Source organism: Diceros bicornis, unplaced genomic scaffold (genome assembly GCF_020826845.1).
Source record: "Diceros bicornis minor isolate mBicDic1 unplaced genomic scaffold, mDicBic1.mat.cur scaffold_73_ctg1, whole genome shotgun sequence".
In the NCBI taxonomy this organism is placed as follows: Eukaryota; Metazoa; Chordata; class Mammalia; order Perissodactyla; family Rhinocerotidae; genus Diceros; species Diceros bicornis.
The window spans coordinates 674390-700262 of record NW_026691615.1 but is presented as its reverse complement, the minus strand read 5'-3'; the positions used below and the strand labels follow the sequence as shown (position 1 = coordinate 700262).

At 63.1% G+C, this 25873-nt stretch overlaps 3 protein-coding genes across 10 annotated transcripts; all 3 read left to right on the top strand.

Annotated features, from left to right (window-relative positions):
• Positions 1-2674: 2674 nt before the first annotated feature.
• LRRC8E (leucine rich repeat containing 8 VRAC subunit E) lies at positions 2675-10745 on the top strand. Of its 6 annotated transcripts, XM_058537880.1 has the most exons (5): positions 2675-2743; positions 3026-3226; positions 5017-6020; positions 6228-6370; positions 7382-10745. In XM_058537880.1, exons 4-5 carry the CDS (start codon positions 6233-6235, stop codon positions 9623-9625), a joined length of 2382 nt encoding a protein of 793 aa, XP_058393863.1. In that variant the 5' UTR covers positions 2675-2743; positions 3026-3226; positions 5017-6020; positions 6228-6232; the 3' UTR covers positions 9626-10745. The 6 variants fall into 6 exon arrangements, with proteins under 6 accessions (XP_058393863.1, XP_058393864.1, XP_058393860.1 ...); XM_058537881.1 differs by lacking the exon at positions 5017-6020 and having other exon boundaries at positions 6232-6370; XM_058537877.1 differs by lacking the exon at positions 5017-6020 and having other exon boundaries at positions 7382-10744.
• Positions 10746-11828: 1083 nt separating this feature from the next.
• MAP2K7 (mitogen-activated protein kinase kinase 7) lies at positions 11829-21592 on the top strand. Of its 3 annotated transcripts, XM_058537883.1 has the most exons (12): positions 11829-12048; positions 13820-13867; positions 16871-17012; positions 17165-17231; positions 17342-17455; positions 17536-17655; positions 17833-17940; positions 18028-18207; positions 18312-18392; positions 18510-18652; positions 19222-19267; positions 19362-21592. In XM_058537883.1, the coding sequence occupies exons 1-12, from the start codon at positions 11925-11927 to the stop codon at positions 19494-19496; spliced, it is 1308 nt and encodes a 435-aa protein (XP_058393866.1). In that variant the 5' UTR covers positions 11829-11924; the 3' UTR covers positions 19497-21592. The 3 variants fall into 3 exon arrangements, with proteins under 3 accessions (XP_058393866.1, XP_058393867.1, XP_058393868.1); XM_058537884.1 differs by lacking the exon at positions 13820-13867; XM_058537885.1 differs by lacking the exon at positions 17833-17940.
• Positions 21593-22019: 427 nt separating this feature from the next.
• Positions 22020-25514, top strand: TGFBR3L (transforming growth factor beta receptor 3 like). Its single transcript, XM_058537889.1, has 8 exons — positions 22020-22089; positions 23049-23185; positions 23263-23574; positions 23939-23947; positions 24165-24291; positions 24396-24554; positions 24747-24819; positions 25318-25514. The coding sequence occupies exons 1-7, from the start codon at positions 22020-22022 to the stop codon at positions 24812-24814; spliced, it is 882 nt and encodes a 293-aa protein (XP_058393872.1). The 3' UTR covers positions 24815-24819; positions 25318-25514.
• The last annotated feature ends 359 nt before the right edge of the window (positions 25515-25873 follow it).

The following is a 25873-nucleotide window of genomic DNA, read 5'->3' as shown; positions in this document are numbered from 1 at the left end:
CAGGGAATTACCGAACGATCCAGCAATTCCACCCAAGAGAATTGAAAGCAGGGACTTGAAGAGATGTTTGTACACTCATGCTCGTGGCATCATGATCCACAATGGCCAAAAGATGGAAGCAACCCAAGTGCCCATTGACGGATGAATGGATAAACACAATGTGGTCCATCCATACGATGGAATGTTATTCAACCATAAAAAGAAAGGAAATTCTGACACAGGCTGCAACATGGATAAAACGCGAAGACATGATGCTGGGTGAAATAAACTAGACACAAAAGGACAAATACTGTCTGATTCCACTCACAGGAGGTCCCTAGAGGAGTCAGATTCATAGAGACAGAAAGTAGGATGGTGGGGGCCAGGGGCTGGTGGAGGGAAATGGGGACTTGTTTAATGGGCACAGAGTTTCAGTTTTGTGATATTAAAAGTGTTCTGGAGGGCCGGCCCCGTGGCTTAGCGGTTAAGTGCGCACGCTCCGCTAGTGGCGGCCCAGGTTCGGATCCCGGGCACGCACCGACGCACCGCTTCTCCGGCCATGCTGAGGCCGCGTCCCACATGTAGCAACTAGAAGGATGTGCAACTATGACATACAACTATCTACTGGGGCTTTGGGGAAAAAAAAAAGGAGGAGGACTGGCAATAGATGTTAGCTCTGAGCCGGTCTTCCTCAGCAAAAAGAGGAGGATTAGCATGGATGTTAGCTCAGGGCTGATCTTCCTCACAAAAATAAAATAAAATAAAATAAAAAATAAAAGCGTTCTGGAGTTGGATGGTGGTGATGGCTGCAGAACACTGTGAATGTGCTTAATGCCACTGAGCTGTACACTTAAAAATGGTTCCAATGGCAAACTCTATGTTACATGTATTTTACCACAATTTTTTTAAAAGGCTGGGTATTGTCAATGTGGGAAAACTCACACCCTACCAATGGGAATGTAAATCAAGCAGTCTTTCTGGAGAACTGGAAAGCAGTGTATGTGTGTCCTATGATCCAGCCATTCCACTCAAGCATCTATACCTGTGGCAGGTGCCATAGACCCTGCCGTATTCCCTGAGCATCCATAGTCCCCATATGCAGGGAAATTCAGAACGGCCTGGGAGTTATCGTCCCCTCCATCTCCTTCTCCAGAGCAGCCCTGAGCCTTGACAGACGGGTGCTGGTGCATCAATGCTTCCACTCCCTCGCCCCTTTGGGTGGGACAACTTCGAGGTGCGTCCTCCGCCGTCTGCCAGAGATCCCCAGCACAATGGAGACCCAGTTGCCTATATTGGTAACCTGCTCCTTCACCCTCATTAAAACACCCAAATTAATGCCCACTGGCTTCGTCTCTTCCCAGTCTCACCTCCCTATTGCTCCACCATTAGTGTTTCCTGGGATCACCTTCCAGATAAATCATCCACCCGTCCATCATTTACCGAATGCCCACTGTGCACGAGGCACCATTCCAAGTGCTGGGGACACAGCGGGGAGCTGAAGTGACACATTTCTGGGGCTCATGGGGCTTCCATCCCAGTGACCTTGGAGGTTCTTGTGCAAGTACACGAAGTATGCACAGCTCTTGTCACAAACTGACATTATCTGTTCCTTCATTTGCTTACCTGCTTACGTGCGTCTCTCTCGACCGGCTAGGATGGAAGCTCTGAGAGACAAGGGCCCTAGCTTATCTTTTCCACACAATAAAGGTTTGTCTTTGGGCTGCCTGGGGTTGAGCCGAGGACTTCACAGAAGTCGCATCCCTGAGGGTCGTGCCCCTTGCAGGGTTTCACAGAGGAACCTAAGCTTAGGGGGTCCCAACCCTCAAGGTTTCAGGTCTCAGGCTGTCTCTCATCTGGTGAACTCGTGGGCTTCTTTTTCCCAGTGGGGGAGGGGTCTCCTTCACTCACCCTAATCCAGGTCGCCTCTCCCTTCACTTTTGCAGACAGAGCCGATGAAGGTCCAATCGCAGATGCCTCCGTGCTGAATTGGGCAATTTGCTGGTCTAAGACCCAGCCCAGGCCTCCCTCGGTGGGGAGGCAGTCATCCTTTTTAGAAGCCGGCCTTCCAGACTGGACTCCAGCCCCAGCTCCCAGAGCCTTCTGGCCCCTGGCGTCCCCCTCCCCAGGACCTGGGAGCAGCTCGCTCCTCCTCTTTCCCCAGTGGAAGGCTGTCCTCAAGGATGGGCATGTTCCCACAGGAGAGCACCCCAACTCTGCTCAGCTCCTCGTGGCTGGGTGGTCAGAGCAGGAAGGGGGAGGCCCCTTCCCCTTCCCTGGTCCCTGGTCACCCGGTTCCTTGGTTGGGCTTCAAGGCCAGGTGGCCGCACCTTGGGGCGAATGGGGGGCGCCTTCCAGGCGCTCCTGATAGGGTCTATAGAGCCTGGCTCCCAGAAGGGCGCGCGCAGGCTGGCTTTGGGAGCACAGCCCTCCAGCCCCCTCAGTTTCCCTCACTCCAGGTCCGGCCGACAGCAGCCAAGCCTGGAGTTCTAAGGCCCCTGCTCCTGTGGCGGGTCCCTTGCCCACCCCGGGGAGAGCGGGTTTAGAATCGCCCTCCTCCCGCGATCCCAGGGCGCCAGGAGTGGGGGGCGACCTGGAGCGCCCGGAGGGAGGCGGGGCCGAGACGTCCAGCGGGCGGGGCGGGGCGGCTCCCAGGCTCCCATCCCGCCCCCCTGACTCACCCAGGCGGGCCGGGAACTCCGCGGGAGTCGCGGCCGCTCCGCTCCCAGCGACCTAGGAGTTGGGCCCAGCGTCTGGTCCCGGAGCGGTGAGTAGGTGGCTGTCCGTCCCTGGGGACTGGGGTGGCGGAGTCGGGGTCGCGCGCGCGGGAGGACCGCTCCAGGTGCGGCTAGCCCTGTGGCCTGAGCTAGCCGGCGTCCGGGACACGCAAGGAGCTGGGGAGGGGGTTGGGGGTAGAGAGAGGCTCAGCCCGGGCCCTCCCGAGGGCGCCTGTCCAGGGAGCCCCGAAGGCCTGACCGAGGACTGAGTGAAGATCAACAGGCTGGGGGTGACCCTGGGGGTCTTGACGACGCTCCCCTCTCCTTGGCAGCTTAGACTACAGCCACAACTCATCCGTGTGAGCCCCTCAATGCCCCAGAACCCTACCACGTGGGGTCCTCACCAGGCTGCCCCCTCTGCAACTCTTGAGCCTCAAGAATCCTCTGAACCCCAAGTCTTGGCGGGGCAGCTTGGAAAAATACTAGGTTGGGAGTCCCCAGGCCTGGGGCCCCACCCAAGATCTGCCACTAAGGTGAGACCCTCCCCCACCCAGGCCTCTGTTTCTCCCTTGTGTAAAGGTCAAGTCAAAAATCCTCTCCAGGGCCCGGCCCCCTGGCCTAGTGGTTAAAGTTCCCTGTGCTCCGCTTCAGCACCCTGGGTTAGGATCCCAGGTGCAGACCTACACCACTCATCAGCCGCAGTGTGGCAGCGACCCACATACAAAATAGAGGAAGATTGGCACAGATGTTATCTAGGGGCGAATCCTCTTCAGGAAAAAAAAAAAAAACCTCTCCAGGGTTTCAGGGCTGACAGCAAGTCGCTATGTCTTCCTTGCCCCTTAGCATGGGGGGTGGGTGGGGAGGGGGGCTGGACCAGGTGAGCCCACAACCACCATGTTTCTGGAGGCAAGCTGGGGGCTTGGGGAGGGCCTGAGAGGGGAGAAGCAAGGGTGAGGATGCATGGGCTGAGGTAAGGTTGGGTAGGGGGCATGTACCTGGTCCCAGGCTGACGAGACCCTCCCCACAAGCCTGGCATGCAGATCAGCCATCCTCCCATGTCTTCCCTGCCAGAACCCCGCTCTGAGCTTCTTTTGGCAAAGATGCTCGAACAGGTTCTCGCCCGAGATGAAACAAACGATGCAATCAGACAGAGGGGACTTAAGGGTCTCGCCTCAGATGCCACTTGTGCTTGTGAAACCTTGAGCAAGTTATTTCACTCCCCCGAGTCTGGGAAAGGAGGTCCCGACACCCACGCTCACAGAAGGGGAATCAAAACGAGGCATCGAAAGCGTCTGGTGGCCGCCAGCGGTGCGCGGCTCTGTTGTTGTTCTTCTCTGGGCCCCGGTCCCGAGAGCCCTTCTCCCTGGACCCTCCCACCAGCCCTGCTCAGACAAAGGGGGGCCACCCTTGTGTCTGTGGAAGCTTAATGGCAGGTTCGGGACCATCAAGTTTGAGTCACAGAGACAGATAATGATAACTCCCGTGTCTGCCTCTGAGGGTTTTGTGTGTCCACCTTGCTCTGTGGGAGCCACTGGGCCATTCACTGGGGACCCTGGAGGTCTCTGCCTTCTTGCCTTTGATTGTGGACCCGGGATGGGGGTGGTGGAGCTTCCAACGTCGTGAGATGGGTCCTGAAGCGCGGCAGGCACTCGGGCAGGAAGTCAGTCCCTGTCTGTGTGTGGCGTTTCTGCCGCAGCCCCCAGAGTTACTGTTCTTAGGTTAGAGCCGAGCAGGGTCCCTTGCAGGTCCTGACGCGGCAGGGAGGACAGTGGGTGGCCAGAGCTGGAAGAGGGTTTGTGGCTGGCTCCCTGGTCCTGGGTCTCCCTGTAGCTCAGTGTGTGTACTTGCACTGTGTCCCCACATGTACAAGCTGCACGCTCCAGCATGCCCCCACGTGTCCCTTTGGTGGCTGCAATGTACATTCGGCCCCCTGGAGGCTGTTGAGCTGTCATTCGGGTATTTCTATCAGATTCTTTGGTGACTGAGACTGCACATGATGCACTGGGACACTTTTACTCAGCTTTTCGTTTGGACAGGGTGTAAAACCGAACATGAGGGACAGGCCATTATGTGAGGGATCTGTGCTCTGTCTGTGCACCCCTTTTGTGTGCCTGGTTCTAGGTGAGTCAGGGCCTGAGTCAGGGGACCCAGGAGCCCGGGTGTGGGCAGGCGTGTGCCTGTCCCTTGCTTGCCATCCCCATACAGGGTACAGAGGTGGGAGCCTCTGATGGGATTGAGGGGTGTGGTGGACTGCCCAGGCTTCAGCCTGGTGGGCAGGGCATGCATCCTGTAACCCCACCCACCCCACCTTGTCCTCACCCAGGAGTCACCAAAGGTCTTCAGAGGACCAAAAAGGGAGGCATGGAGATGTCAGAGTGCTTGGCTGAGGTGTGGGACAGGGGCCAGGTTCCCCCCAGGAGATGGGAGAGAGGCTGGAGGACCAGCGGGCAGCCCAGATGCCTCCCTCCCCTGTGCAGCCTGTGCCCAGTGACAGGCCATCAAGATGAGGACAGCAGGCTCCAGGAACCTGCCTGAGAAAACAGGGGCTGTACATTGGGGAGCATGGAGGCTGGGAGGGGGAGCCTAGGAGCCCCCTTGGAGGCAGTGGAGGCCTCGCTGTCTCCCTTTCCTCCCCCTCCAGCCCCAGGGAGAGAGGCGGAGGGAGGCTCGTCGGTAATGTCCCAGCTTGTGGCCCACGCCCCCATGTGCCCTGTTCCTGGCCCTCTGTATCTGGAATAATGATACCTTGGTCTAAAATGAAACCCAGGGACAGACAGAGTGGGCCGGGAGCCCAGGAGCCTGGAAGCCCAGCCCCGTCCCAGTCGTAGGTGTCAGCCTGGCCTTCTCGCTGAGCCTTTTCCAGTTCCGGATCCTCTGCCCCTCGGAGGCCTTTTGTCTGCCTCAGGTTCTGGGCACGAGACCCTCCAGAAAACCCAGGTGTCCTAGTCACCTCCCACCCTCCAGGGCTGACCAGCCTTCAGCTTCGACACTCCCTGCCCCTGGGGCCCCGTAACCAGAGCCAGGCTCCAGCCGGCTTTTCCGGTTGGAGGTTGGAGGTGGTGCCCGGAGCGCCCCTGAAGGGGGTGGGGGGCCCACGCCCCGGAAGTCCTGAGCCTCGGGACGCTCTCGGGTCCAGCGGCGGAGAGATCCTGGACTGGCCCAGCAACAGAGCAAGAGTTTTGGGCCTCGGCGTTACAGGGGGAGAACATGCCTGTGTTCCGGGAGAAGGCCACATGGGCAGACTGGAGGACGGCGGCCCTGTGGACTGCCCCCCCTGAGCTCTGAGTGCAAGCAGAGTCAGATCGGGGGTCCCGGGGAGCAGACGTGGTGAGAACGGGAGTCGCTTGTCTCCGGGAAGGAGGAGAGGTCTGGGGGAGAGGGGACGGGGGCACCCAGCTCGTGGGTTCTGCCAGCCTTGGGCAGGGCGCAGCGCGGATTGGGAGCAGGTGTGTGTGTCTGGCTCCTCTGGGGACCCACTGCCAGGCGCCCCTTAATGAGGGCCTCTCTGCCCCCCTGCCTCCTCCTCTCCCATAGGCAGCATGATTCCGGTGGCCGAGTTCAAGCAGTTCACGGAGCAGCAGCCCGCCCTCAAGGTGCTCAAACCCTGGTGGGATGTGCTGGCAGAGTACCTCACCGTGGCCATGCTGATGATTGGGGTTTTCGGCTGCACCCTCCAGGTAAGGGGCGGGGCGAGGGCGGGGGCTGGAGGGGCGGAGCCTGAGTGAGAGGCAGAGCTTTAGGGGCTGGAGGGGCAGAGCCTGGATACGGGACAGAGCCTTAGGGGTGCGGCGGGGGGCGGGGGGGCTGGAGGGGCGGGGTCTGGGTGAGAGGTAGAGCCTTAGAGGTGGGGGGCTGGAGGGGAGGGGCCTGGGCGAGAGGGGGCGGGGCCTGGGGGATTCCGGAAGTCTTCCTGTTACCCAAAGAAGGGGAAGCCTGAGGTCTACTGGCAGACCAATTCTGACCCCTTCCCATTCCCGCCAGCACTGGCAGTGCCACCAAAGTCCTCCTCATGGCTATGGCAGTCCATACTTTTATAATACTCAGTTTCATCCCTGGAATCTAGTTAACCCTACTAGTTTGCTAGGGCTGACGTAACAAAGTATCACAAACTGGGTGGCTTAAGCAGAAATTTATTGTCTCAGTTCTGGACACTAGAAGTCTCAAATCAAAGTGTCGACAGCGTTGGTTCGGTCAAGGGCTGTGAGGGAGGATCTGGTCCATACCTCGCTCCTAGATTCTGGTGGCCTCAGACATTCGTTGGTTTATAGAAGACATTCTCCCTGTATCTTCATATCATCTTCCCTCTGTGTGTGTGTGTGTGTGTGTCTGTCTGTCTGTGTCCAAATTTCCCCTTTTTATAACGACACAATCATATTGGATTAGGGTCCACACTACTGACCTCATCTTAACTTGATTACACCTGCCTTGCAATGACTATTTCCAAACAAGGCTACGTTCACATGTATGGGGGGTTAGGACTTCCATAACTTTTGGGGGGACACAATTCAACCCAACTCCTTTTTTCAGACAAGGACCGACGCTCAGAGGTTTAGCTACTGTTCCAACGTCACAGCCAGCCAGGGACAGTCAGGGATCGGGGCCTTCAGCCTTCAGCCTGCTTCTCTCTCCCCAGCTCCCCACGCTGTTCCAGGTCCTTCACCGTCTTTCGTCCTCTCCCCCATCTCTAGGTGACACAGGACAAGATCATCTGTCTGCCCAGTCATGAACCCCGGGAGAACTTATCAGAGGCCCCCTGCCAGCAGCTGCTCCCGCAGGGGGTCTCGGAGCAGGTGGGGGGCCTCCGGGAGGTAAGCGGCCTGAAGAACAACTTGGACCTGCAGCAGTACAACTTCATCAACCAGCTCTGCTACGAGACGGCCCTCCACTGGTATGCCAAGTACTTCCCCTACCTGGTTGTCATTCACACGCTCATCTTCATGGTCTGCACCAGCTTCTGGTTCAAGTTCCCCGGCACCAGCTCGAAGATCGAGCACTTCATCTCCATCCTGGGTAAGTGTTTCGACTCGCCGTGGACCACGCGGGCCCTGTCCGAGGTCTCCGGGGAGAACCACAAGGGCCCCGCCACCGGACGGGCGACGGCGGCTATGACAGCCACGGCGGGGCCCGGGAAGGCAGGTGAGGGCGAGAAGGAGAAGGTGCTGGCGGAGCCTGAGAAGGTGGTGACTGAGCCACCCGCCGTCACCCTTTTGGACAAGAAGGAGGGCGAGCAGGCCAAAGCCCTGTTTGAGAAGGTCAAGAAGTTCCGCGTGCACGTGGAAGAGGGAGACATCTTGTACACCATGTACATCCGGCAGACGGTGCTCAAAGTCTGCAAGTTCTTAGCCATCCTGGTCTACAGCCTCGTCTACGTGGAGAAGATCAGCTTCCTGGTGGCCTGCAGGGTGGAGACCTCGGAGGTCACGGGCTACGCCAGCTTCTGCTGCAGCCACACGAAGGCTCACCTCTTCTCCAAGCTGGCCTTCTGCTACATCTCCTTCGTGTGCGTCTACGGCATAACCTGCCTCTACACGCTCTACTGGATCTTCCACCGGCCCCTCAAGGAGTACTCCTTCCGTTCCGTGCGGGAGGAGACCGGCATGGGTGACATCCCCGACGTCAAGAATGACTTCGCCTTCATGCTGCACCTCATCGACCAGTACGACTCGCTCTACTCCAAGCGCTTCGCCGTCTTCCTCTCCGAGGTCAGCGAGAGCCGCCTGAAGCAGCTCAGCCTCAACCACGAGTGGACGCCCGAGAAGCTTCGGCAAAAACTGCAGCGCAACGCCCGGGGCCGGCTCGAGCTGGCCCTCTGCATGCTCCCGGGACTGCCCGACACTGTCTTTGAGCTCAGCGAGATGGAGGCGCTCCGGCTGGAGGCCATCGGCGACATCACCTTCCCCCCGGGCCTGTCGCAGCTGGTGCACCTGCAGGAGCTCAGCCTGCTCCACTCGCCCGCCAGGCTGCCCTTCTCCTCGCAGGTCTTCCTGCGGGACCGCCTGAGGGTCATCCGCGTCAAGTGCGAGGAGCTCCGCGAGGTCCCCCTCTGGGTGTTTGGGCTGCGTGGCCTGGAGGAACTGCACCTCGAGGGGCTCTTCCCCCCGGAGCTGGCTCGGGCGGCCGCCCTCGAGAGCCTCCGGGAGCTGAAGCAACTCAAAGTCCTGTCTCTGCGGAGCAATGCCAGCAAGGTGCCGGCCAGCGTGACCGACGTGGCCGGGCACCTGCAGCGGCTTAGCCTGCACAACGACGGGGCCCGCCTGCTAGCCCTCAACAGCCTCAAGAAGTTGGCGGTGCTGCGGGAGCTGGAGCTGGTGGCCTGCGGGCTGGAGCGCATCCCCCACGCCGTCTTCAGCCTGGGCGCACTGCAGGAGCTGGACCTCAGAGACAACCACCTGCGCTCCATCGAGGAGATCCTCAGTTTCCAGCACTGTCGCAAGCTCGTCACGCTCAGGCTGTGGCACAACCAGATTGCCTACGTGCCCGAGCACGTGCGGAAGCTCCGGAGCCTGGAGCAGCTCTACCTCAGCCACAACAAGCTGGAGACCCTGCCCACCCAGCTCGGCATGTGCTCTGGCCTCCGCCTGCTGGATGTCTCCCACAACGGGCTGCGCTCCCTGCCGCCCGAGCTGGGCCTCCTCCAGAACCTGCAGCACCTGGCTGTCTCCTACAACGCCCTGGAGGCCCTGCCCGACGAGATCTTCTTCTGCCGCAAGCTGCGGACGTTGCTTCTCGGCTACAACCACCTGAACCAGCTCTCGCCCCAGGTGGGGGCCCTCAGGGCCCTCAGCCGCCTGGAGCTCAAGGGCAACCGCTTGGAGGTGCTGCCAGAAGAACTTGGCAACTGTAGGGGGCTCAAGAAGGCGGGGCTCCTGGTGGAAGACACCCTTTATGACGGCCTGCCGGCAGAGGTGCGGGAGAAGATGGAGGAGGAGTGAAGGCAGGGAGGGGCAGGTTGGGGTAGAGACACTCCGGATGCTTCCGCCCCAAAATCTCTACCATTGTCTTCAAAGGAGGCAGCCAAGTAGGCCCTAGCCAGGAGAGGAGCAGACAAGATCCTGGGACTGGTTTGTCCGAGGAGAGACAGAAGACTGTGGATTTGGGGTGGAACACAATGGAGGGATTAACTCAGTCATAGGATTCTCAAACCAAAACCACACCTGTGTCTGTGGTTGGCTGGCTTGTCCCCAGCCCTGGGCCAGAACTGCTACCCTCCCCCTGGACATTCCAGCTTAATCAGTGCCACCTTTGGGGGTGGGGGCACATCCCAATGGGATTTCAACCCTCTCCCCCACAACAAAACAGCTTACCTCTGGAGTTCTCTCCCAAGGAGGGGACACAGACACAAGGGACCAGCACCCAGCCCCCACTTTGACGTTAAGCCGTTATTTATAAGTTGTTTGCTCCAGACACGTGAACTCAGAAAAATGGTTCTCAGATTTGGCTATGCATCAAAATCAACATCCCCAAAACAAAACATGCCAGGCCCCCACCCCTGAAAGACTGACTCAGGAGGTTTTGGCTGGAGGTCAGGAACTCGGCTGTAAATAAGCATCCCAGGTAGTTCTGACGCAGGTGGTCCTAGGCCTGTATGCAGGGCAGTGCTGACCTACGGAATAGACATCTGGATGTCTAGAGCGGGGATTCTGAACCCTTTTCAGGTCCTAGACCCTTGGAGAATCTGATGAAGCTAGGCACCTCCTTCCTCAGGAAAAGGCTTATGTACACATATAGGCAGAGTTCTGCAAACAACTTCAGGCAGTCAACAGATCCCTTCAGATTCCCCAGAGGAATGGATCTCCTAAGGATGGTGGAGCCCAGGTTAAGAACACCGGCAGTGGAGGCTGCATATTTCTGAGGACAGGCAGGGACTTGAGCTTTCAAACATTCCCTGTGTGAGGGAGCAGGAGTGGGTGCTTAATAAATAATACTAATTACGAGAACTATAATTCTGATCTGTGTCCACTCCGGCCGTGGTCTAAGCTATCCATTGCACCAGACCAGTTACAGGCAAGTGGCGACCCCAACGTGCCAGAATCAAGGGTATGAGTCTGTCCTGGGAGCAGAGGATGAGAGAGACCTCGGCTAATCAGGAGATGTTAGGTGGTATTTTCAGCCTAGCTTTTTTTCTGGAGAACGCTTTTTCCTCTACCTTCCCCGTTATTCTCCCGGTTTGTATCTGCTCTACCCGTCAGTCATCACAGAGGAGTCCCCACAGGCCTTCAACGCCCATCACAGTGTTCCTGAGCTGAACCAGCAGCCGACATGGCACTCGGCACAGCCTGCCTGACCCTGACCTTCCGGGCTTGGCCACCTCGCACGCATCTGCAAAATGCGAGCTTCCGCCTGGCACCTAAGAGCAGAGGCAAGCTGCTCTGTGGGGACCAGGGTTCCAGATGGGGACATTTTCCCAGCACCCTTCAGACCAGGTAAAGGAAATGTGTAGACTGCGGGGTCGCCAGGCAGAGCGCGTAACCCCAAGACCCGTCCTCTATGTCCCACGCGGGTCTGACCTGGAACTCTCTGGCCTTGACGTCGGGGTCAGGGGTCACGCCGCTGGATTCCCAGGGCCCCGACAGTGGCCCGAGCCCTACCCCGCCCCTCCCGCCTGTCCTTGGCCAACCCTGAGCTTGCTGAAATGGAAAGGGCTCCCCACGGGTGCCTAATTATGGTGAGGAGGCAGCAATTATGCCTAACAGGGATCCTAATGAAGCACTGTCCGAGACGAGAAAGGCAGTTCCGAGAGGGCGTGGGTGCAGAGAGGGCCAGCCCGGGAAGAACGAGGAGGAGACTGAGGATACACAGCCGCGGCGAACACCGGAGACAGGGCCGAGGACAGAGCCAAGGATGCGCACGCGCAGCAGACGCCACGCGCACGACTTCGTCTCCCCCTCTGTACGCATGCGCCCCGCTTTCCCCGCCTACCGCTCCCCACAGAACGGCGAGTGGGTTTCCACACAGCGCCTCTCGCCGGAGCGCTCGGGAGTTCGCACATGCGCACCACGGTGGGGGAGTTGCACGTTGCCAGCCCCGAGCTCTAGGAGGCGTCATCCCTCCGGCTGGGACGAAGCACGCACGCGCGGAGGTTCGCACGAGGGAAGGGCGGGTGCGTGCCGCGGGCATGCGCCGTGCGGGGCGAGACGGCGGCTCGGCGGGGTCATCCATGCGCAGGCGCAGTGCGGTGTTTGTCTGCCGGACTGACGGGCGGCCGGGCTGTGCGCGGCGGCGGCGGGGAAGATGGCGGCGTCCTCCCTGGAGCAGAAGCTGTCCCGCCTGGAAGCAAAGCTGAAGCAGGAGAACCGCGAGGCCCGGCGGAGGATCGACCTCAACCTGGATATCAGCCCCCAGCGGCCCAGGCCCAGTAAGCACGGCGGCGTGGGGGAGGGGGCGGGCGGGGCGGGGCGCGCGTCGCGGAGGCCCCGCCCCCGCCGCCAGGCCCCGCCCCCGCTTCCGGGGCGCTCTTGCTCCTCCTCCCGCCCCCCCGCTGTCGGCTCGCGGGGAGAGGGTCACGGTGACCCGGGGGGCGTGGGGACCGCGGGCTCCGGGCGGCCCTCCTCCGGCCTGGGGGTTCCCACTTACGGCGCTTGAAGCCTGGTTACCCCTAGGCGAAGCCCCCCACCTGTGACCCGCCCCCATCACCGTGATCCTCGGAGCCTCTGTCACCTGCTCTAGCCGTGTCCCCCTTACTCCACGCCGCCATGACCACCTCCAGCTCCCCGCAAACACGTCCGCATCCCTTTTGACCAGATGATCCAACTCTCGCCGTCTCAGTGATTGTCAAGAGTTTCCTACCCCTTCTCCCCGCCTGGGTCCTTGTCATCCGGGTTGAGCGGGTGATCCGCTCACACTCACACACACGCACACCTGGCCTGGGGACACCTGAGGTCACTTGACCGCATATAACCCCTGTATTCCTCTGACCAGATGATTCTCCCCTTCTCTCTCTGTGACTGTGTTTCGTGATCCCTCCTTCTCGGCCTGGGATCTTGTCAGGGGGCTCAGCAAACCCCCTTCCACACCCTCTACCCACATATACTAGACTGCCTCATGTTTCTCTAATTTTTCTGCCAACATCTTGGTGACTCTGTTTATCCCTCCAACAATACACACCCAACCCCCAGCCTGGCAACTTGGTCACCTGGATTCTAGTGACTTCCCCTTCCCCGCATGCCCACCTCCACACCCACCTGGCCTGGGGACACCTGAGGCCCATGTGATGATATCCAGGCATTCCAGCACACATGTGCTTCCTTTCTGATCCCACTATCTCACGGCCTACCTCTGTGTCATCTTGTCACCTGGAGTCAAGAGCTGTCCCTCTGACACCCACACCAGGCCTGGGATCCCCATGAGCTCATCTAGTCTCCAGAAGCCCCTCCGTAAATCCACGCTGCTGGAGAGCATCTGATTTTCCCCGTCCCCACAGACCTGATGAACAGCGCCCCCCACACATGCTTTCTGTGTCTCTCTTAACCCAGTAAAGTGCTCTCCTTTGTATCCCTTCTGATGTGACCCAATCTAAGTAGCTTATATAGCTCTTTGTGGGGGTCATCCTGATGGGAGGGGGAGGACACCCCCATATTTGGGTATCCCAACCACTTCCTGCCCCCCACCATCTCTGTGTAGGGTCCACTCTCCATCCCTCCCTTTTCTGACCTGGGTTGGTGTGGGTTCCTCCGTGGGGGGGGGTCTGTTGGGGTCCAGAGAAAGCCCCGAGGTGGCGATGCTGGCCTGGACACTACCTGGGGCAGGAAGCCCGGCCAGGACTGGAGGGTCCCTCCTGGGCTCTGCCGTGCTGCCCCCGACCGTCAGCCCCAGCGTGGACGGGACAGTGGGCTGCAGGGCCTGGGGTGCCTTAGCGGGTGGCCGTCCCAGGTGCAGAGCGAGGCATGGCGAGGCCCACGGCGGGCAGGCCCCTGAGGAGCCCCCCTCCAGGCATCTGTGTCTGTGTCAGCTCCATCCCATCCTCCCGGTCCTCCCATCTCTGTCGGTTTCTCCCCATCTCTGCAGTTCGGTGCCTCGCCCTTCCCCCTCCTCCTCGTTATGATTTGATTTCTTTTCTTTTGGACAGATCGGTGGTTTCTGTTGTGATTTATCGTGGTGTTGTTTTTTTTCTTCCTTTTCCCATCCAGTTATTGTGATCACTCTAAGCCCTGCTCCTGCCCCGTCCCAACGAGCAGGTACCAGCCTTTTTATCATCGCTGCTTGGACGTCTGCACCATTGACCTAACCGCTGCCCCAGCCGCAGAATGCCATCCCCACCCCCCACGCTGCGTGTGTGCGCGTGCGCATCTCCTCTCTCTCTCTGTTTCTCACTTTCCCCCCCTCCACACGGTCAGCGTCCGGCCGCTCGGCCCCTTCCTCTGTGTCCTGTCACCTCCCACCCCTGCCTTCATCTCGGGCACAGGTTTGGCCTCCAGGAGCAGATGGGCTCCCTCGATGACTGGGAGTCTGTCACCTGCAAGGGGGCACATGTGTGCATGCGTGCGTGTGTGTGTGTATAAGTAAGAAAGAGAGAAAGTGGGGCCAGCAGGGGGCCTGGGCCTGTTGATCCATTTCAACAATCAGCAAACACTCCTGGCCCCTGTGTGCTGGCCTGTTCTAGGCACTGGGGACACAGCAGCGAGCACAAGGGACGGAGTCCCTGTCCTTGTGTGGCTGATGCTGCTCCACTGGGCGAGGGCGATGAACAAGGAGCCCCGTCCCGGTCAGGGAGCCCCGAGAAGGCAGCGGGGCCTCGGAGAAGAGGCAGAGCAGAGCAGGGTTGGGGTCCTGCAGGGGCGGTCGGGGAGCCTCTGGAGAAGGTGGGATTTGAGCCTCGTGGGAGGTGGGGGGCATGTGATCGGAGGCAGAGGGAGCAGCCCCGCTGAGGCCCAGCAGGTCTGGGATTGGATGAGTGCAGGACATGCCTGTGCGTGGACGTGTGTGCGCCTGAGAGACTGGTGTGGGGCCTGGCCTGTGGTCTTTGTGTGTAAGTCGGACTAGGTAGGGCACTTGTGTGTGTGTGTGTGTGTGTGTGTGTGTGTGCGCGCGTGTGTGTAAGATGGGGGGTAGGGGCTGGCTCTGTTGGGGGCTCTGTGGCGTATCGTCTGCCTGTCTGCGTGTGTGGGGGTTTGTGCCCCCGTGTGTGTGTGTGTGTGTGCACACGTGCGTGCATGTCAGGCTGACAGCTTGGTACATCTGTGGCTCCTGATGGTCACATGCCCCCGTGTCCTCTCTTGTTGTCATTCTCTCTGTCTCTTTCTCTCTCTCGTGCAGCCTCTCACCCTCACTCTGCCCTCCCACCCAGCCGTGTGGCCCATCACCACCTCTGTGACCTCTGTTCACAGGGCCTTCATGTATCTCCACTGTCCCCCACCTTAGCCACCCGCACCAGCTCCCTCAGATCCCCATGTGCTTCTATTTGTGGGGCTGGCTGGAAGCCTCCCTCCCGTCGGAGCCTGTTCCCCAGGCTTCGGGGCAGCCCTCAGAGGGCCTGGCGGCCTGTGCGAGGGAGGGGGCCCATAGGGCACCGAGAGGTGTGGAGAGGGTAGGGGTGTGGTCTTCAACCCAGACAGCTGACGGCACAGGGCAGAAAAGGGGCCCAGATGCCCCCAGGGGGCGAGGACCTGGCAGCGTCTCCAGAGGCTCTCGAGCCAGAGAGAGAGGGCTTAGGCCTCTGGTCTTGGCCCCGTCGGAGCAGAGGAGCAGGGACGGTAGGAAGCGGGGCCGGAGCGGCAGGGAGGGGCCACGGGAGGCGAGGTCGCTGGGCCCGTGCGTGTCCTCGGGGTCCCCAGAGCTCTTCCTTTGCTCCCGCCAGCCCTAGCCAGACCTGCAGCTCTTCTCGAACTGCAGGCCAGGCTCGTATACCTGCCCCCTCGCTCTGGCTGCGCTCAGGGTCCTGGGCCAACAGGGCAAGGCGAGCGCCCGGCTGCCAGCAAGTCAAGCATGTTTGTCTCTCCCGGTAGACCACTGGGCCCATGTCACTAGGGGCCTGCAGAACTGTGGGAGGAAAAAGTGGGCCTCGCAGGAGGTCTGGAGAGAGAGGAGGGGTCATCAGCTGAGGGGCTGGCCCCGGGCCCGCACTCCGTGGACAGGTGAACCTTGTAGCCAATGTGTTCCCCAGCCAGGACCCCCTTGTGGAGTGCCAGGGCCTCTGGGGTATGAGGGTTCGGTGGAGGGCTGTCTGTCTCCCCCACCAGGTAGCCAGCCCAGCCAGGGAGGCTGCTAGTCCCTCAGGGAACCTGCTCTCCTGTCCTGGGCCCCTCTCTGGCCTATCTCTGTGGTGCCTCCTCTGGGCAGCCGGGCCCCAAGTCTTGGCTCCCATCTGTCTGTCTGTCTCCCACCCTCCCATCCCCTAATGCCTGGCCTGCCCGTCCCGGGGTTTCCGCTGCCTGCCCGCTGCCTGCCTGCCTGCCTGGAGCATGCCCGAGCTGTCCGCATGCAGGCTGTTGGAAAGAACCAGACCCCTTGCCTGGCCCAGTGCCTGACCCCCCCAGGCCCGCCAGCCCCAAGAGGGGCTGTGCTACCTGGACCCCCCCACCCGAAGGAGACAGGCCCAGCCTGGGGTCCTGCCCTGGCCTCCGTTGGCCCCAGCTCTGCAGGCCAGGCTAGGAGGCTCACACATGAGCCCACTGGCCAGAGGGTGGCCCCCGTGACGCTGGAACAAAACGTGGAGTGAGGCAGCCGGAAGCCTGGGTCCCTCGCCCCCTGTCTCCCCAGGGTGTCCGCTTCACTCTGTTGGGCCAAGTTCAGTGCTGCCCACAGGGCCTGCGCCCAGGCTGATCCTCAGGTGGTCCCTCCTTCATGGGCCGGAGTGTGGGCACTGTGGCCCTGGGCCTGCTTCCTGGGCAGAGGTGGGGAGGAGAGGGACATACCGGGGAGGCCGCCTGGCTGAGCGGCGCCGTCAGCGTCCAGGCCTCGTTTCTCTGTCTGCATACACTTGGGGACAAGCCCTCAGCCTCTGGGGACCACCCCTCCCCACCAGCCCACTCTCTCTCCTTCCAGGTCGGGGGCGGGAGAAGGCACCCTAAGAGTGGTCTGGGGGTGGGGAGCTCCTCCTGCCCAGTGGGGCGGGGGGCAGTGCTGGTCTACCTGAGGGATGCCAGGGAGGGGAGGACGAGGGTCCTGAGTCCCCGAGTGCCCGCCCTGGAGCTGGGGCCAGTAGGGAGCTAACCCCTCCCCCCCGATGCTCACCCCCCCAGCCCTGCAGCTCCCGCTGGCCAACGATGGTGGCAGCCGCTCACCGTCCTCCGAGAGCTCCCCCCAGCACCCCACGCCCCCCGCCCGGCCCCGCCAGATGCTGGGCCTCCCGTCAACCTTGTTCACGCCCCGCAGCATGGAGAGGTGAGCTCTCGGTGTGGGGCCGGCTGGCCAGTGGGGAATCGAGAGGTCAGTGTGGGAAGGAGGGTGGTTTAATCTGTGAGACCCCCTGTGTGTAGGCGGCTGGGGTGGCCTCAGGACCCCCCTCCACCAGCACCTGCTCCCTGTCCCCGCAGCATCGAGATTGACCAGAAGCTGCAGGAGATCATGAAGCAGACGGGCTACCTGACCATCGGGGGCCAGGTACCACCCCTCCCTCGGCCCCCAGGGTGCGGGCAGACCTCAGCAGGGTAGGTCCTTGAGGGGAGGGGGCAGACGCCTGGTGGACCCCCAGCCTTGGCTCTCCTCGGCAGCGCTACCAGGCAGAAATCAACGACCTGGAGAACCTGGGGGAGATGGGCAGTGGCACCTGCGGCCAGGTGTGGAAGATGCGCTTCCGGAAGACAGGGCACGTCATCGCTGTCAAGGTGAGCCCCTCCTCCCCGCCCCTACCCCAGGTGGGCCCTGCCCTGTGTGCTGAGGCCCCCTTCCCCGCCGTCCCGTGCAGCAAATGCGGCGCTCGGGGAACAAGGAGGAGAACAAGCGGATCCTCATGGACCTGGACGTGGTGCTGAAGAGCCACGACTGCCCCTACATCGTGCAGTGCTTCGGGACCTTCATCACCAACGTGAGCCCCCCCCCCACCCCAAGGGCCCCCAGGCCCCCGGAAGCCACGCCCTCCTCCCTCCCTGAGACTTCCCTGCCAGGCTCCGAGCACCCCCGCCCCCGCCCCCGGGACTGGAGCCAGTCTAGGGTGGGCAGGAGGGCGCAGCCACCCCCCCAGCCACTGCCCGCTGCCCTGCAGACGGATGTCTTCATCGCCATGGAGCTCATGGGCACGTGCGCCGAGAAGCTCAAGAAGCGGATGCAGGGGCCCATCCCCGAGCGGATCCTGGGCAAGATGACGGTGGCGGTGAGCGGCCGGGCAGGGGCGCGGCCGGGCGGGCGGCCCCCAGGCCCCGGCCCCCCTCACCGGTGCCCTCCGTCGTCCCCGCGGCAGATCGTGAAGGCGCTCTTCTACCTGAAGGAGAAGCACGGCGTGATCCACCGAGACGTCAAGCCCTCCAACATCCTGCTGGACGAGCGGGGCCAGATCAAGCTGTGCGACTTCGGCATCAGCGGCCGCCTCGTCGACTCCAAGGCCAAGACGCGGAGCGCCGGCTGTGCCGCCTACATGGCAGTAAGTGGGGCCCAGCAGCGCCGGGGGCGGGCCTGGGGCCCGGGCGGCGCACCCGCCCAGCCGCAGGGGGACACCCTCTCCCCTCTCCCCTCTCCCGCTGGCAGCCTGAGCGCATCGACCCGCCGGACCCCACCAAGCCAGACTACGACATCCGGGCTGACGTGTGGAGTCTGGGCATCTCCCTGGTGAGCTGGGGCTCCTGTTGTCGAGGGCTGGGAGCGAGGGCTTCTCAGGGTCCGGAGGGGGCGCGAGGGAGGGTAGGAGCTGCCCTCGGCCCGTCCAGCCCGCCCCTCTCTCTCCAGGTGGAGCTGGCCACAGGCCAGTTTCCCTACAAGAACTGCAAGACGGACTTCGAGGTCCTCACCAAAGTCCTCCAGGAGGAGCCCCCGCTTCTGCCCGGCCACATGGGCTTCTCAGGGGACTTCCAGTCCTTTGTCAAAGACTGGTGAGCAGCCCCTGCCCCGGCCCTCCGCCCTGGGAGGCGCTCCGGGCGGCCGGGAGGTTGGAGAGGGGACCCCGGGGTTGGGGGTGGTGTAGCCTTGGGGGAGAAGGGGCTCGTGAGTGGGGGCTGCGGACGGGCGCCGAGCCCGAGCCCTGGGGGCCATGAGTTGGGTTTAGACTCGGCCCAAGGGGACAGCTGGCCCCGTGGGTGTTTGGCAGGGTGGCCCCTGGGCTTCGCCACGGGAGGATGTGAACCAGCAGAGGTGCCCAGGGCTGGGGGCTCGGAGTGCCCTGCACCAGCGAGTGGAGTTATGCAGGATGTCTAAATTGTGCAGGATGTCTCTCTCAGGGAGCACCCACCCCCTCTCCCACCGGCACCGGGCCACCCAGTTCAGGCTCCTGTCCCAGGTGGGAGGCCCTTCTGTCACTGGGGGCAGGCTTCCCGGCTGTTGGCACAGGGCCAAAGGACGCAGCGGCTCCTTCCTGCGGATCCTGCAGACCCCCGGCTCAGCGGGAGGGCCCTGGCCGGCCCCTCGTCCCCGGCACTCACCTCTCTTCCCCCCCTCCCTCCAGCCTTACTAAAGATCACAGGAAGAGACCAAAGTATAATAAGCTACTTGTGAGTACTTGCCCTCTCGCCCTTCCCAGCCCCGTCCCCCTCCTGGCAGGCCACCGGGAAGCCACCCTGAGCTAAGCCGCGCCTCGGCCCGCAGGAACACTGCTTCATCAAGCGCTACGAGACGCTGGAGGTGGACGTGGCGTCCTGGTTCAAGGACGTCATGGCGAAGACTGAGTCGCCGCGGACTAGCGGAGTCCTGAGCCAGCACCACCTGCCCTTCTTCAGGTAGCCACGTGGCGGCGGCCAGCCCTGCGGGGGCCGGGGGCGTGGCCACAGGCCCCCCCGTCCCACCCGGCCACCCAGCTGCCCACCAGGGGAGACCTGGGACCTGGACGGCCGCCGAGGGCTGAGGACAGAAAGTGGGGGGCGCCGAGCCACCCCCGACTCCCTGCCCACCAGCCGTGGACAGACGGGCCCACCAGGCCCCAGCCCTTCCCGTCCTGGGGTCAGCCGGCCGTGCGTCCCCCGACAGACACTGTGAACGGAAGACAGCAGGCCGCCAGCAGACTCGATATTTATTCAGCCGTAACCTCTGGGCTGGGGCGGCCCCCAGGGGCTGGGAGAGAGCCGCCCGTACCCCCCTCCCCCCACTCGCCCTCCTCTGCTGTCCCCTCTGCCTTGTCCCACTCACGCTCCCTGTCCCCGTCTCCCTCTCTGTCACCTCCCTCTACCTCTCTGGCTTTCCCATCTCCCTCCCTGCCTCTGCCTCTCTCCTGGCCCGAGCCCAGGCTCTGCTACCCCGTCCCCCGCCACCCCCACTCCACGCCCTGTTGGCAGGACCCCTTGAGTGGCGTCCTGGCCGGGGGATGGGAAGGTGGGCTGGGCATCGCAACGGCAGCCAGCCCCAGGCCGGTCTCTGTCTCTCTCTCTCTCTTTGATCTCAGGGGGTCCTTTTTGGAGTTTATTGTATTTTATTGTACTTGGTGGGGTGTCCGGGGTGGGGGGAGGAGAAGAGCTTGTCTCGTGGGTTCGTCAGTACCTTCAGAAACTTTTACCAAAGTCATGTTGAGCTGCTTGTGGGGGGAGCCCCCGCCCGCCCGCCTGCGGGCACTGGGGGGCTGGGGCTGGGGGCTGAGCGGGGGGGCCTGGGCTGCTGCGCCTCGTCGGCCCGGCGCTGGAGAGACTGGTCCCAAAGGCTGGCTCCGGGGGCTGCTCCTCCTTTGGGGCTGGAGACTGGCCACAGCTGGAGGGGTGAGTCGAGGACCTCAGGGGGCGTGGAGGGAGCCCAAGGGGCCGTGGCCACCCAGGGTGGCCTTCAGGGAAGGCAGGCGCGGGGCGAGGTGGAGAGCAGGAGGCGCCGGTGCGGCAGGGAGGGAACAGAGAAAACAGATGGCAGGAGTGGGGCCGGGGGACCCGGGGAGGCAGGGACGGAGGGTGCATGGAGTAGAGGCGGGGGTTCGAGGACGTGTGACAGGGACAGAGGCGGGTAGGCCGAGGGCTGGGCGTGCGGAGGCAGTCATGCCCTCGTGGTGCCCCTGAGCACCCCTCGACTCACCCAGGGCCGGCCGGTCCCCAGCCCGCCTGGAGGGCCTGGGGCCTCCAGGCCGGGGTAGGGCCATGTGCCCCCCAGCCCTCTGCAGCAGCCAGAGCAGGAGGGGTGTGTCTTCTTTTTGTTGGTCATGCATGCAAATCCAGTGGACAACAAACAAAATAACAAAAAAAAAAAAAAAAAAAACCCACAAAAACCAACCGCACCAAAGGTGAGGCACCTTGCTGGATGTAGCCGAAGCATCTAGACTTAGCCGCACTGTAGCCTCTATCCTCTGACTCCTCTCACTCACGATAGTCACAAAACGCCGCATATTGAAAACGTACTCGAAGTCATCTTCTCTCTGGCCCCGGGAGGACAGCCACCTCCTCTTGCCCCGAGTCCCCTTTGTGAGGGGATGGGGCAGGGTGGGGGGCCGACAGGCCTGGCCCTGCCCTCCCTCCGTCGCCGGGCCCAGTCCCAGGGGCCTGAGCGGGGAGCCAGAAGGTGGCGCACAGGCCTGAGCCTGGCTACCTGGGTTTATTTTTATTTGACTTGATTTTTTGTTTTGTGAGTGTGTGTCCGCCTGCCCCCTTCAGTGTTAAGTGGGAGGCCGGGGCAGCCTCTGCGGCCCCCTGCCTCTCCCACGTCTTCCCCTCTGTCACCAGTCACCAGCCATCCCTCTCGACCAGGCAGAGGGCGGAGCGGGCAGGCGGGGGCCTGGGGCAGCCTGGCCCAGCCCACCGACCCACGACCCCCTCTCAGGCCGCCAGTATTGCCCCCTCCGTTTTTAAAACGAAACGCCCTGGTTTGTAAATCCTTAGACGCTTGAGAATAAACCCCTTCCTTTTCTTCCACCGAGTCTGTGGTGTGTCGTGGGCCTGGCAGTGGGACGTGGGAGGGCGTCCTGACCTTGGAGGGGTGGGGGGTTAGGGGAGTGGCGCCGTTCTGGCAGATGAGGCCTCTGCATCGAGGGGAAATTGAGGCAGGGTTGGGGCTGGGAGGTGGTGTTTGTCGTAACTTGCCGGATACCAAGCAGCCAGTGTGAGGGAGCTCCCTCCACCCCCAGGAGTTACAGGCCGGCGGGGAGAGGGGCCTTAATCCCCTGCAGGCCTTGGGCGCCGGCTCTGATGTCAGCCCCTCTGTGCGCCGCCCCCGCTCCTTGCCTCCCGGGTGGCCACCGAGCCAAGGACAGGGCCACCTGCCCACCTGCCGGGCCGGGTGCTGCCTGGGCTGGCGCCTCTGCCACCGGCCCCCCCGCACACTCGCCACAGCCGGTCCAGCATGCTGGGTGCCACGTTCCTGCTGTTGGGCCTGCTCCCCGGGACGACCGCCTTGCCCAGTCGGCCGCCTGGTACGTAGGGGCTGGGGACACAGACGTCAGGCTCCTGCTCCTGTGTGGCTCTTTCTCAACTGGACCTCCTGTCCACCCCACCTGGGGGAGCCGAGGTGGGTGGGAGGCGGGGTCTGCCTCTGTCCCCTATTTCCAGGTTCTCTTGGATCCCCAACTTCTTCCAAGTCCCTGGCAACCAGGGTGAGGCCCTGGGCTGTGGGGAGTGGTGTACCAGTGCCTTAGGAGATGTGTGTGTGGGCCATCCTGAATGTTCGAGAACCTCGTTTGACAAGGCCCCCAGCAGAGCGCCTCCTGAAGCAGACGATTGGCTGTGCGTGCATGGGGGCGCTCGTGCGCCCCTGTGGGGGCTCCCCGGTGCCTCTGCCCTTTGCTGCCGCTGCTCTCAGCCTGAGTGAGGAACCGGGACCAGCAGAGAAGCCCCGGTCCGTGGTGCCCGGGCCGGGCTGGGCTTGCGCTGGGCCAGAAGGGCTGGGCGAGAGCACCTTCCCTCTTCCCCTCCCCTTACATAGGAAAGGGTGGGGCCCGCACCATCCCCTCAAGCCGGCCCTGCTGCAGCCCGGGGCCTCTCGGTTGCAGGGCATCCAGAAGGGGAGGACCACGGATGCCACCCGGGCTGGCCCTCCACCATCAGGTGCCCCTCAACCCCTCCCCGACAGGGAGTCCTCGCCCACTGAGGGTGGAGAAATCGAGGTCCGGGAACCGGGGCTCCTCCGGGGGCCGCACAGCTTTGCGCCCAGCCTCAGCTGCTGGGCTGTGACGTGCCCGGGGTCTCCAGCGGGCGCATCACGGCAGCCGTCCCGCCCGCGTTGAAGGGGGCGCGGAGCGGAGCATGGGTGAATCCTCCGCCACAACTGCGCCCGTTTTCCAAAGGAGGCAGAGGAGGCGAGGAAGTTGGGTAACTTGGCCGGAGGGCCTAAGGGGCAGCGCGTCCTTCCTGTGCCGCCTTTTCTCCCCGCCAGCGCCCCCGTTCCCCGCGGCGCCTGGGCCCTGGCTGCGCCGACCCCTTTTCAGCCTGGAGCTGTCGGACGCGGAGGACGCCTTTCCGCGCCGCGGGGGGCCGCTCGAGGTCCCGGCCGACAGCCGCGTGTTCGTGCAGGTGCGGAGGCGGGGCGCACGGGGACCGGGCGGGCGCAGGTGGAGGCGGCCGATCCTGACCGCGGCCTCGCCCCCCAGGCGGCCCTAGCCCGTCCCTCCCCGCGCTGGGGCCTGGCCGTGCACCGCTGCTCGGTGACTCCATCCTCACGCCCGGCCCCGGGGCCCGCCCTGGCGCTGCTGCGCGGGGGCTGCCCCGCCGACTCTTCGGTCAACTTCCCGCCGCCGCCGCCGCCGCGCCCCGGTGCCGCCCGCCCCGCGCGCTTCAGCTTCCTCCTGCGCCCGGTCTTCAACGCCTCCGTGCAGTTCCTGCACTGCCAGCTGAGCCGCTGCCGCCGCCTCCGGGGAGCCCGCCGGGCGCCTGCACCTCTGACGCTGCCGCCGCCGTCGACGGTGCGCGAGGGCACGGCCGGGAATCTGGACGCCAGGGCCTATCGGGGCTGGGCATACATGCCTCTGGCATCTGAGGAAAGAACCTCTTGGGGTTTGGGGATCGGGGCACAGGGGTCCCTGGGAACCGAGGGTAGGCACTGGGTCTCTCTCAGGCTGGAGGCTGGGCGCAAGGATTCCCGAGGGGCCCGTAGGGCTCTGCGCAAGGGTTCCTCAGGAGACAGGGAGTGGGCGCTGAGTTCCCTCACGGGCAGGGTTCTAGGGTCCCTTGGGCGGGCCTCTGAGATCCCTCCAGGGCTGGGCGCTGGATGCAGAAGGTCGCTAAGAGGAGGAATCTCTGGGCTTCACAGGTTAGGTGCTCAAAGAGCCGGGTCGTGTGACCTCCTTCAGGGGCTGAAATTTGGGGTCCTCGCGGGCCGGGAGGCTGACTGCTTGTATACCTTAGGGGCTGGGCTGAGGGACCCCCAAAGGGCCAGATTTCCAGGGGTCTAGTGGTGGGACTCCTGGTAGCAAAGAGCGCTAGACACTCAGATCTCTTGGGATCCTGGATCCCGGGGCCTGACGTCGCCATCTCTGCCTCCGCCTCCCCGCAGTGTCTGCCTCAGGATGAGGCGTGCGCGGGCGCCGGCAGTGGCGGCGGCGAGAGCCCGGGTGCCGACAGCCCCCACCTGCACACGCTGACGCAGCCCATCGTGGTCACCGTGCCGCGGCCGCCCCCCCGTGAGCGCACAGTCGTCTTCCGCGGGGGTCCCTGGGGCCGGGGAAGGGGGGACGGGGAAGACACCTGGGGCCTGGGCCCAGTGTCAGCGTTGTACTCCCCGCAGGGCCACCCAAGAACGTCCCCGGCAGAGCCGTGCGCCCTGAGCCTCCCGCGCCGGCCTCGGCGGCCCTGGAGCCCGCGCCGGTGGTGGCGCTGGTGTTGGCCGCCTTCGTGCTGGGCGCCGCGCTGGCCGCCGGGGTCGGCCTCGTCTGCGCGCACTCAGGTACCAACCTCCGCCCGGCCCGCAGCCTCTTCCCGCGCGTCTGGACGCCGGGGCGCAGCGATCCCAGCCCGCCCGGCCTGACCATCCATAGAGCCGCCTGCGCTACGCCCTCAGCAGCCCCCAGGGGGCGCCCTTGCCCCGGCCCAGCGCGCAGCAACCCCTACTGCTCCGCAGCCTGCCTCTCCCTTCCAGCGCCCCCACCCCCCGGCCCGCCCCCGAGAGCCTCGCCCAGCTGCCTCCAGCCCAGGAGGCCCCAGTGAGGCAGGTGAGTGTGTGTGGGGGGATGCGGGATGGGGAGGGAGTAACCTGAGGACGGTAGGACGGACAGCTGGAGGAGGAAGGCGATGATAACGACCCTTCACAGCGCTTTCTCTGTGCCAGCCGGTGTTCTGAATGTGTTACGCATTTTAACTAATTTAATCCTCATAACAACCTTCAGGTAGATACTATTATAATCCCCGTATTAGAGATGAGAAAAACGAGACACTCTGTAGGTAACCTGTCAAAGGTCACAAAATTTGGTGGAGCTGGGATTCGAACTCAGGCAGTACGTGACCCGCGGCCGACTGTGGGCTCTGTGTCGCAAGCGGGGTCCTCAAACCTCGGACACTGGCACTAGGCGAGGAGCATTCGAGATTCAGACCTAGCACCCACCCTCCCGCGGCACACAGACTGATGGGGGAGGCCAATGATCTGCTGGGAAGGGGCTGGCCTACGTGGTGTCCTCTTCCTCGCTCAGCCTGGGTCGCACCCCGCCCCCCAGGGATGGCGCGCCCCCAGCAGGGCTCGGAGACGCACCAGCCACGGCCTCGGACCAGGCCCGCCAGGACTGGACAGGCTGCCCTCGACCTCGGACCCGATGGGACCACGATCCCTGCTCCGCGCCCCCTCTCGCCCCTCCTCCCACCGTCCCACCTGGGCCCAAAATAAACATCTGGTCCGCCCTGTTGAATTCTGAAGTCTGGGTGTGCGCATGGCGCGGGGCTGGAGGGCAGGAAGCGGAGGCCTGGGACAAGGACTGGGGGGATTCGGCTGGAAGGGGTCCTGACCGGAGGGGCGGGGCTCATATGCCCACGTACACGTGTGCAGATTCGGGCCAGGGGAGACCCAAGGGCGTTTGGTCCCAAACAGAAAGGGACCAACCTCACCAGCTTAAGTTATAAGTAGGCCCCGCCCCCTTCCTCCACCCCTGCAGCGGCCCACCTGCCCCCAGCGATCCCGGACCCTGCCCTCTCTAGGGCCTCAAGCTCCGGCCTCTGCTCCGGTCTCCTTTCTGTCTACTCGGGAGCTCCTTAAATGCCTCCTGCCCGAGCTCCTCC

Excerpts from the sequence above, each read along its gene's own strand:
- LRRC8E (XM_058537881.1), top strand. The coding sequence starts at position 6,233 with ATGATTCCGGTGGCCGAGTTCAAGCAGTTCACGGAGCAGCAGCCCGCC. Across the intron at positions 6,371-7,381 it reads TTTTCGGCTGCACCCTCCAG|GTGACACAGGACAAGATCAT; the intron begins GTAAGGGGCGGG and ends CCCCATCTCTAG.
- MAP2K7 (XM_058537883.1), top strand. The coding sequence starts at position 11,925 with ATGGCGGCGTCCTCCCTGGAGCAGAAGCTGTCCCGCCTGGAAGCAAAG. Across the intron at positions 17,456-17,535 it reads GGCACGTCATCGCTGTCAAG|CAAATGCGGCGCTCGGGGAA; the intron begins GTGAGCCCCTCC and ends CGTCCCGTGCAG. Across the intron at positions 18,653-19,221 it reads CAGTCCTTTGTCAAAGACTG|CCTTACTAAAGATCACAGGA; the intron begins GTGAGCAGCCCC and ends CCCTCCCTCCAG.
- TGFBR3L (XM_058537889.1), top strand. The coding sequence starts at position 22,020 with ATGCTGGGTGCCACGTTCCTGCTGTTGGGCCTGCTCCCCGGGACGACC. Across the intron at positions 22,090-23,048 it reads CTTGCCCAGTCGGCCGCCTG|CGCCCCCGTTCCCCGCGGCG; the intron begins GTACGTAGGGGC and ends TCTCCCCGCCAG. Across the intron at positions 24,292-24,395 it reads CGTGCCGCGGCCGCCCCCCC|GGCCACCCAAGAACGTCCCC; the intron begins GTGAGCGCACAG and ends TACTCCCCGCAG.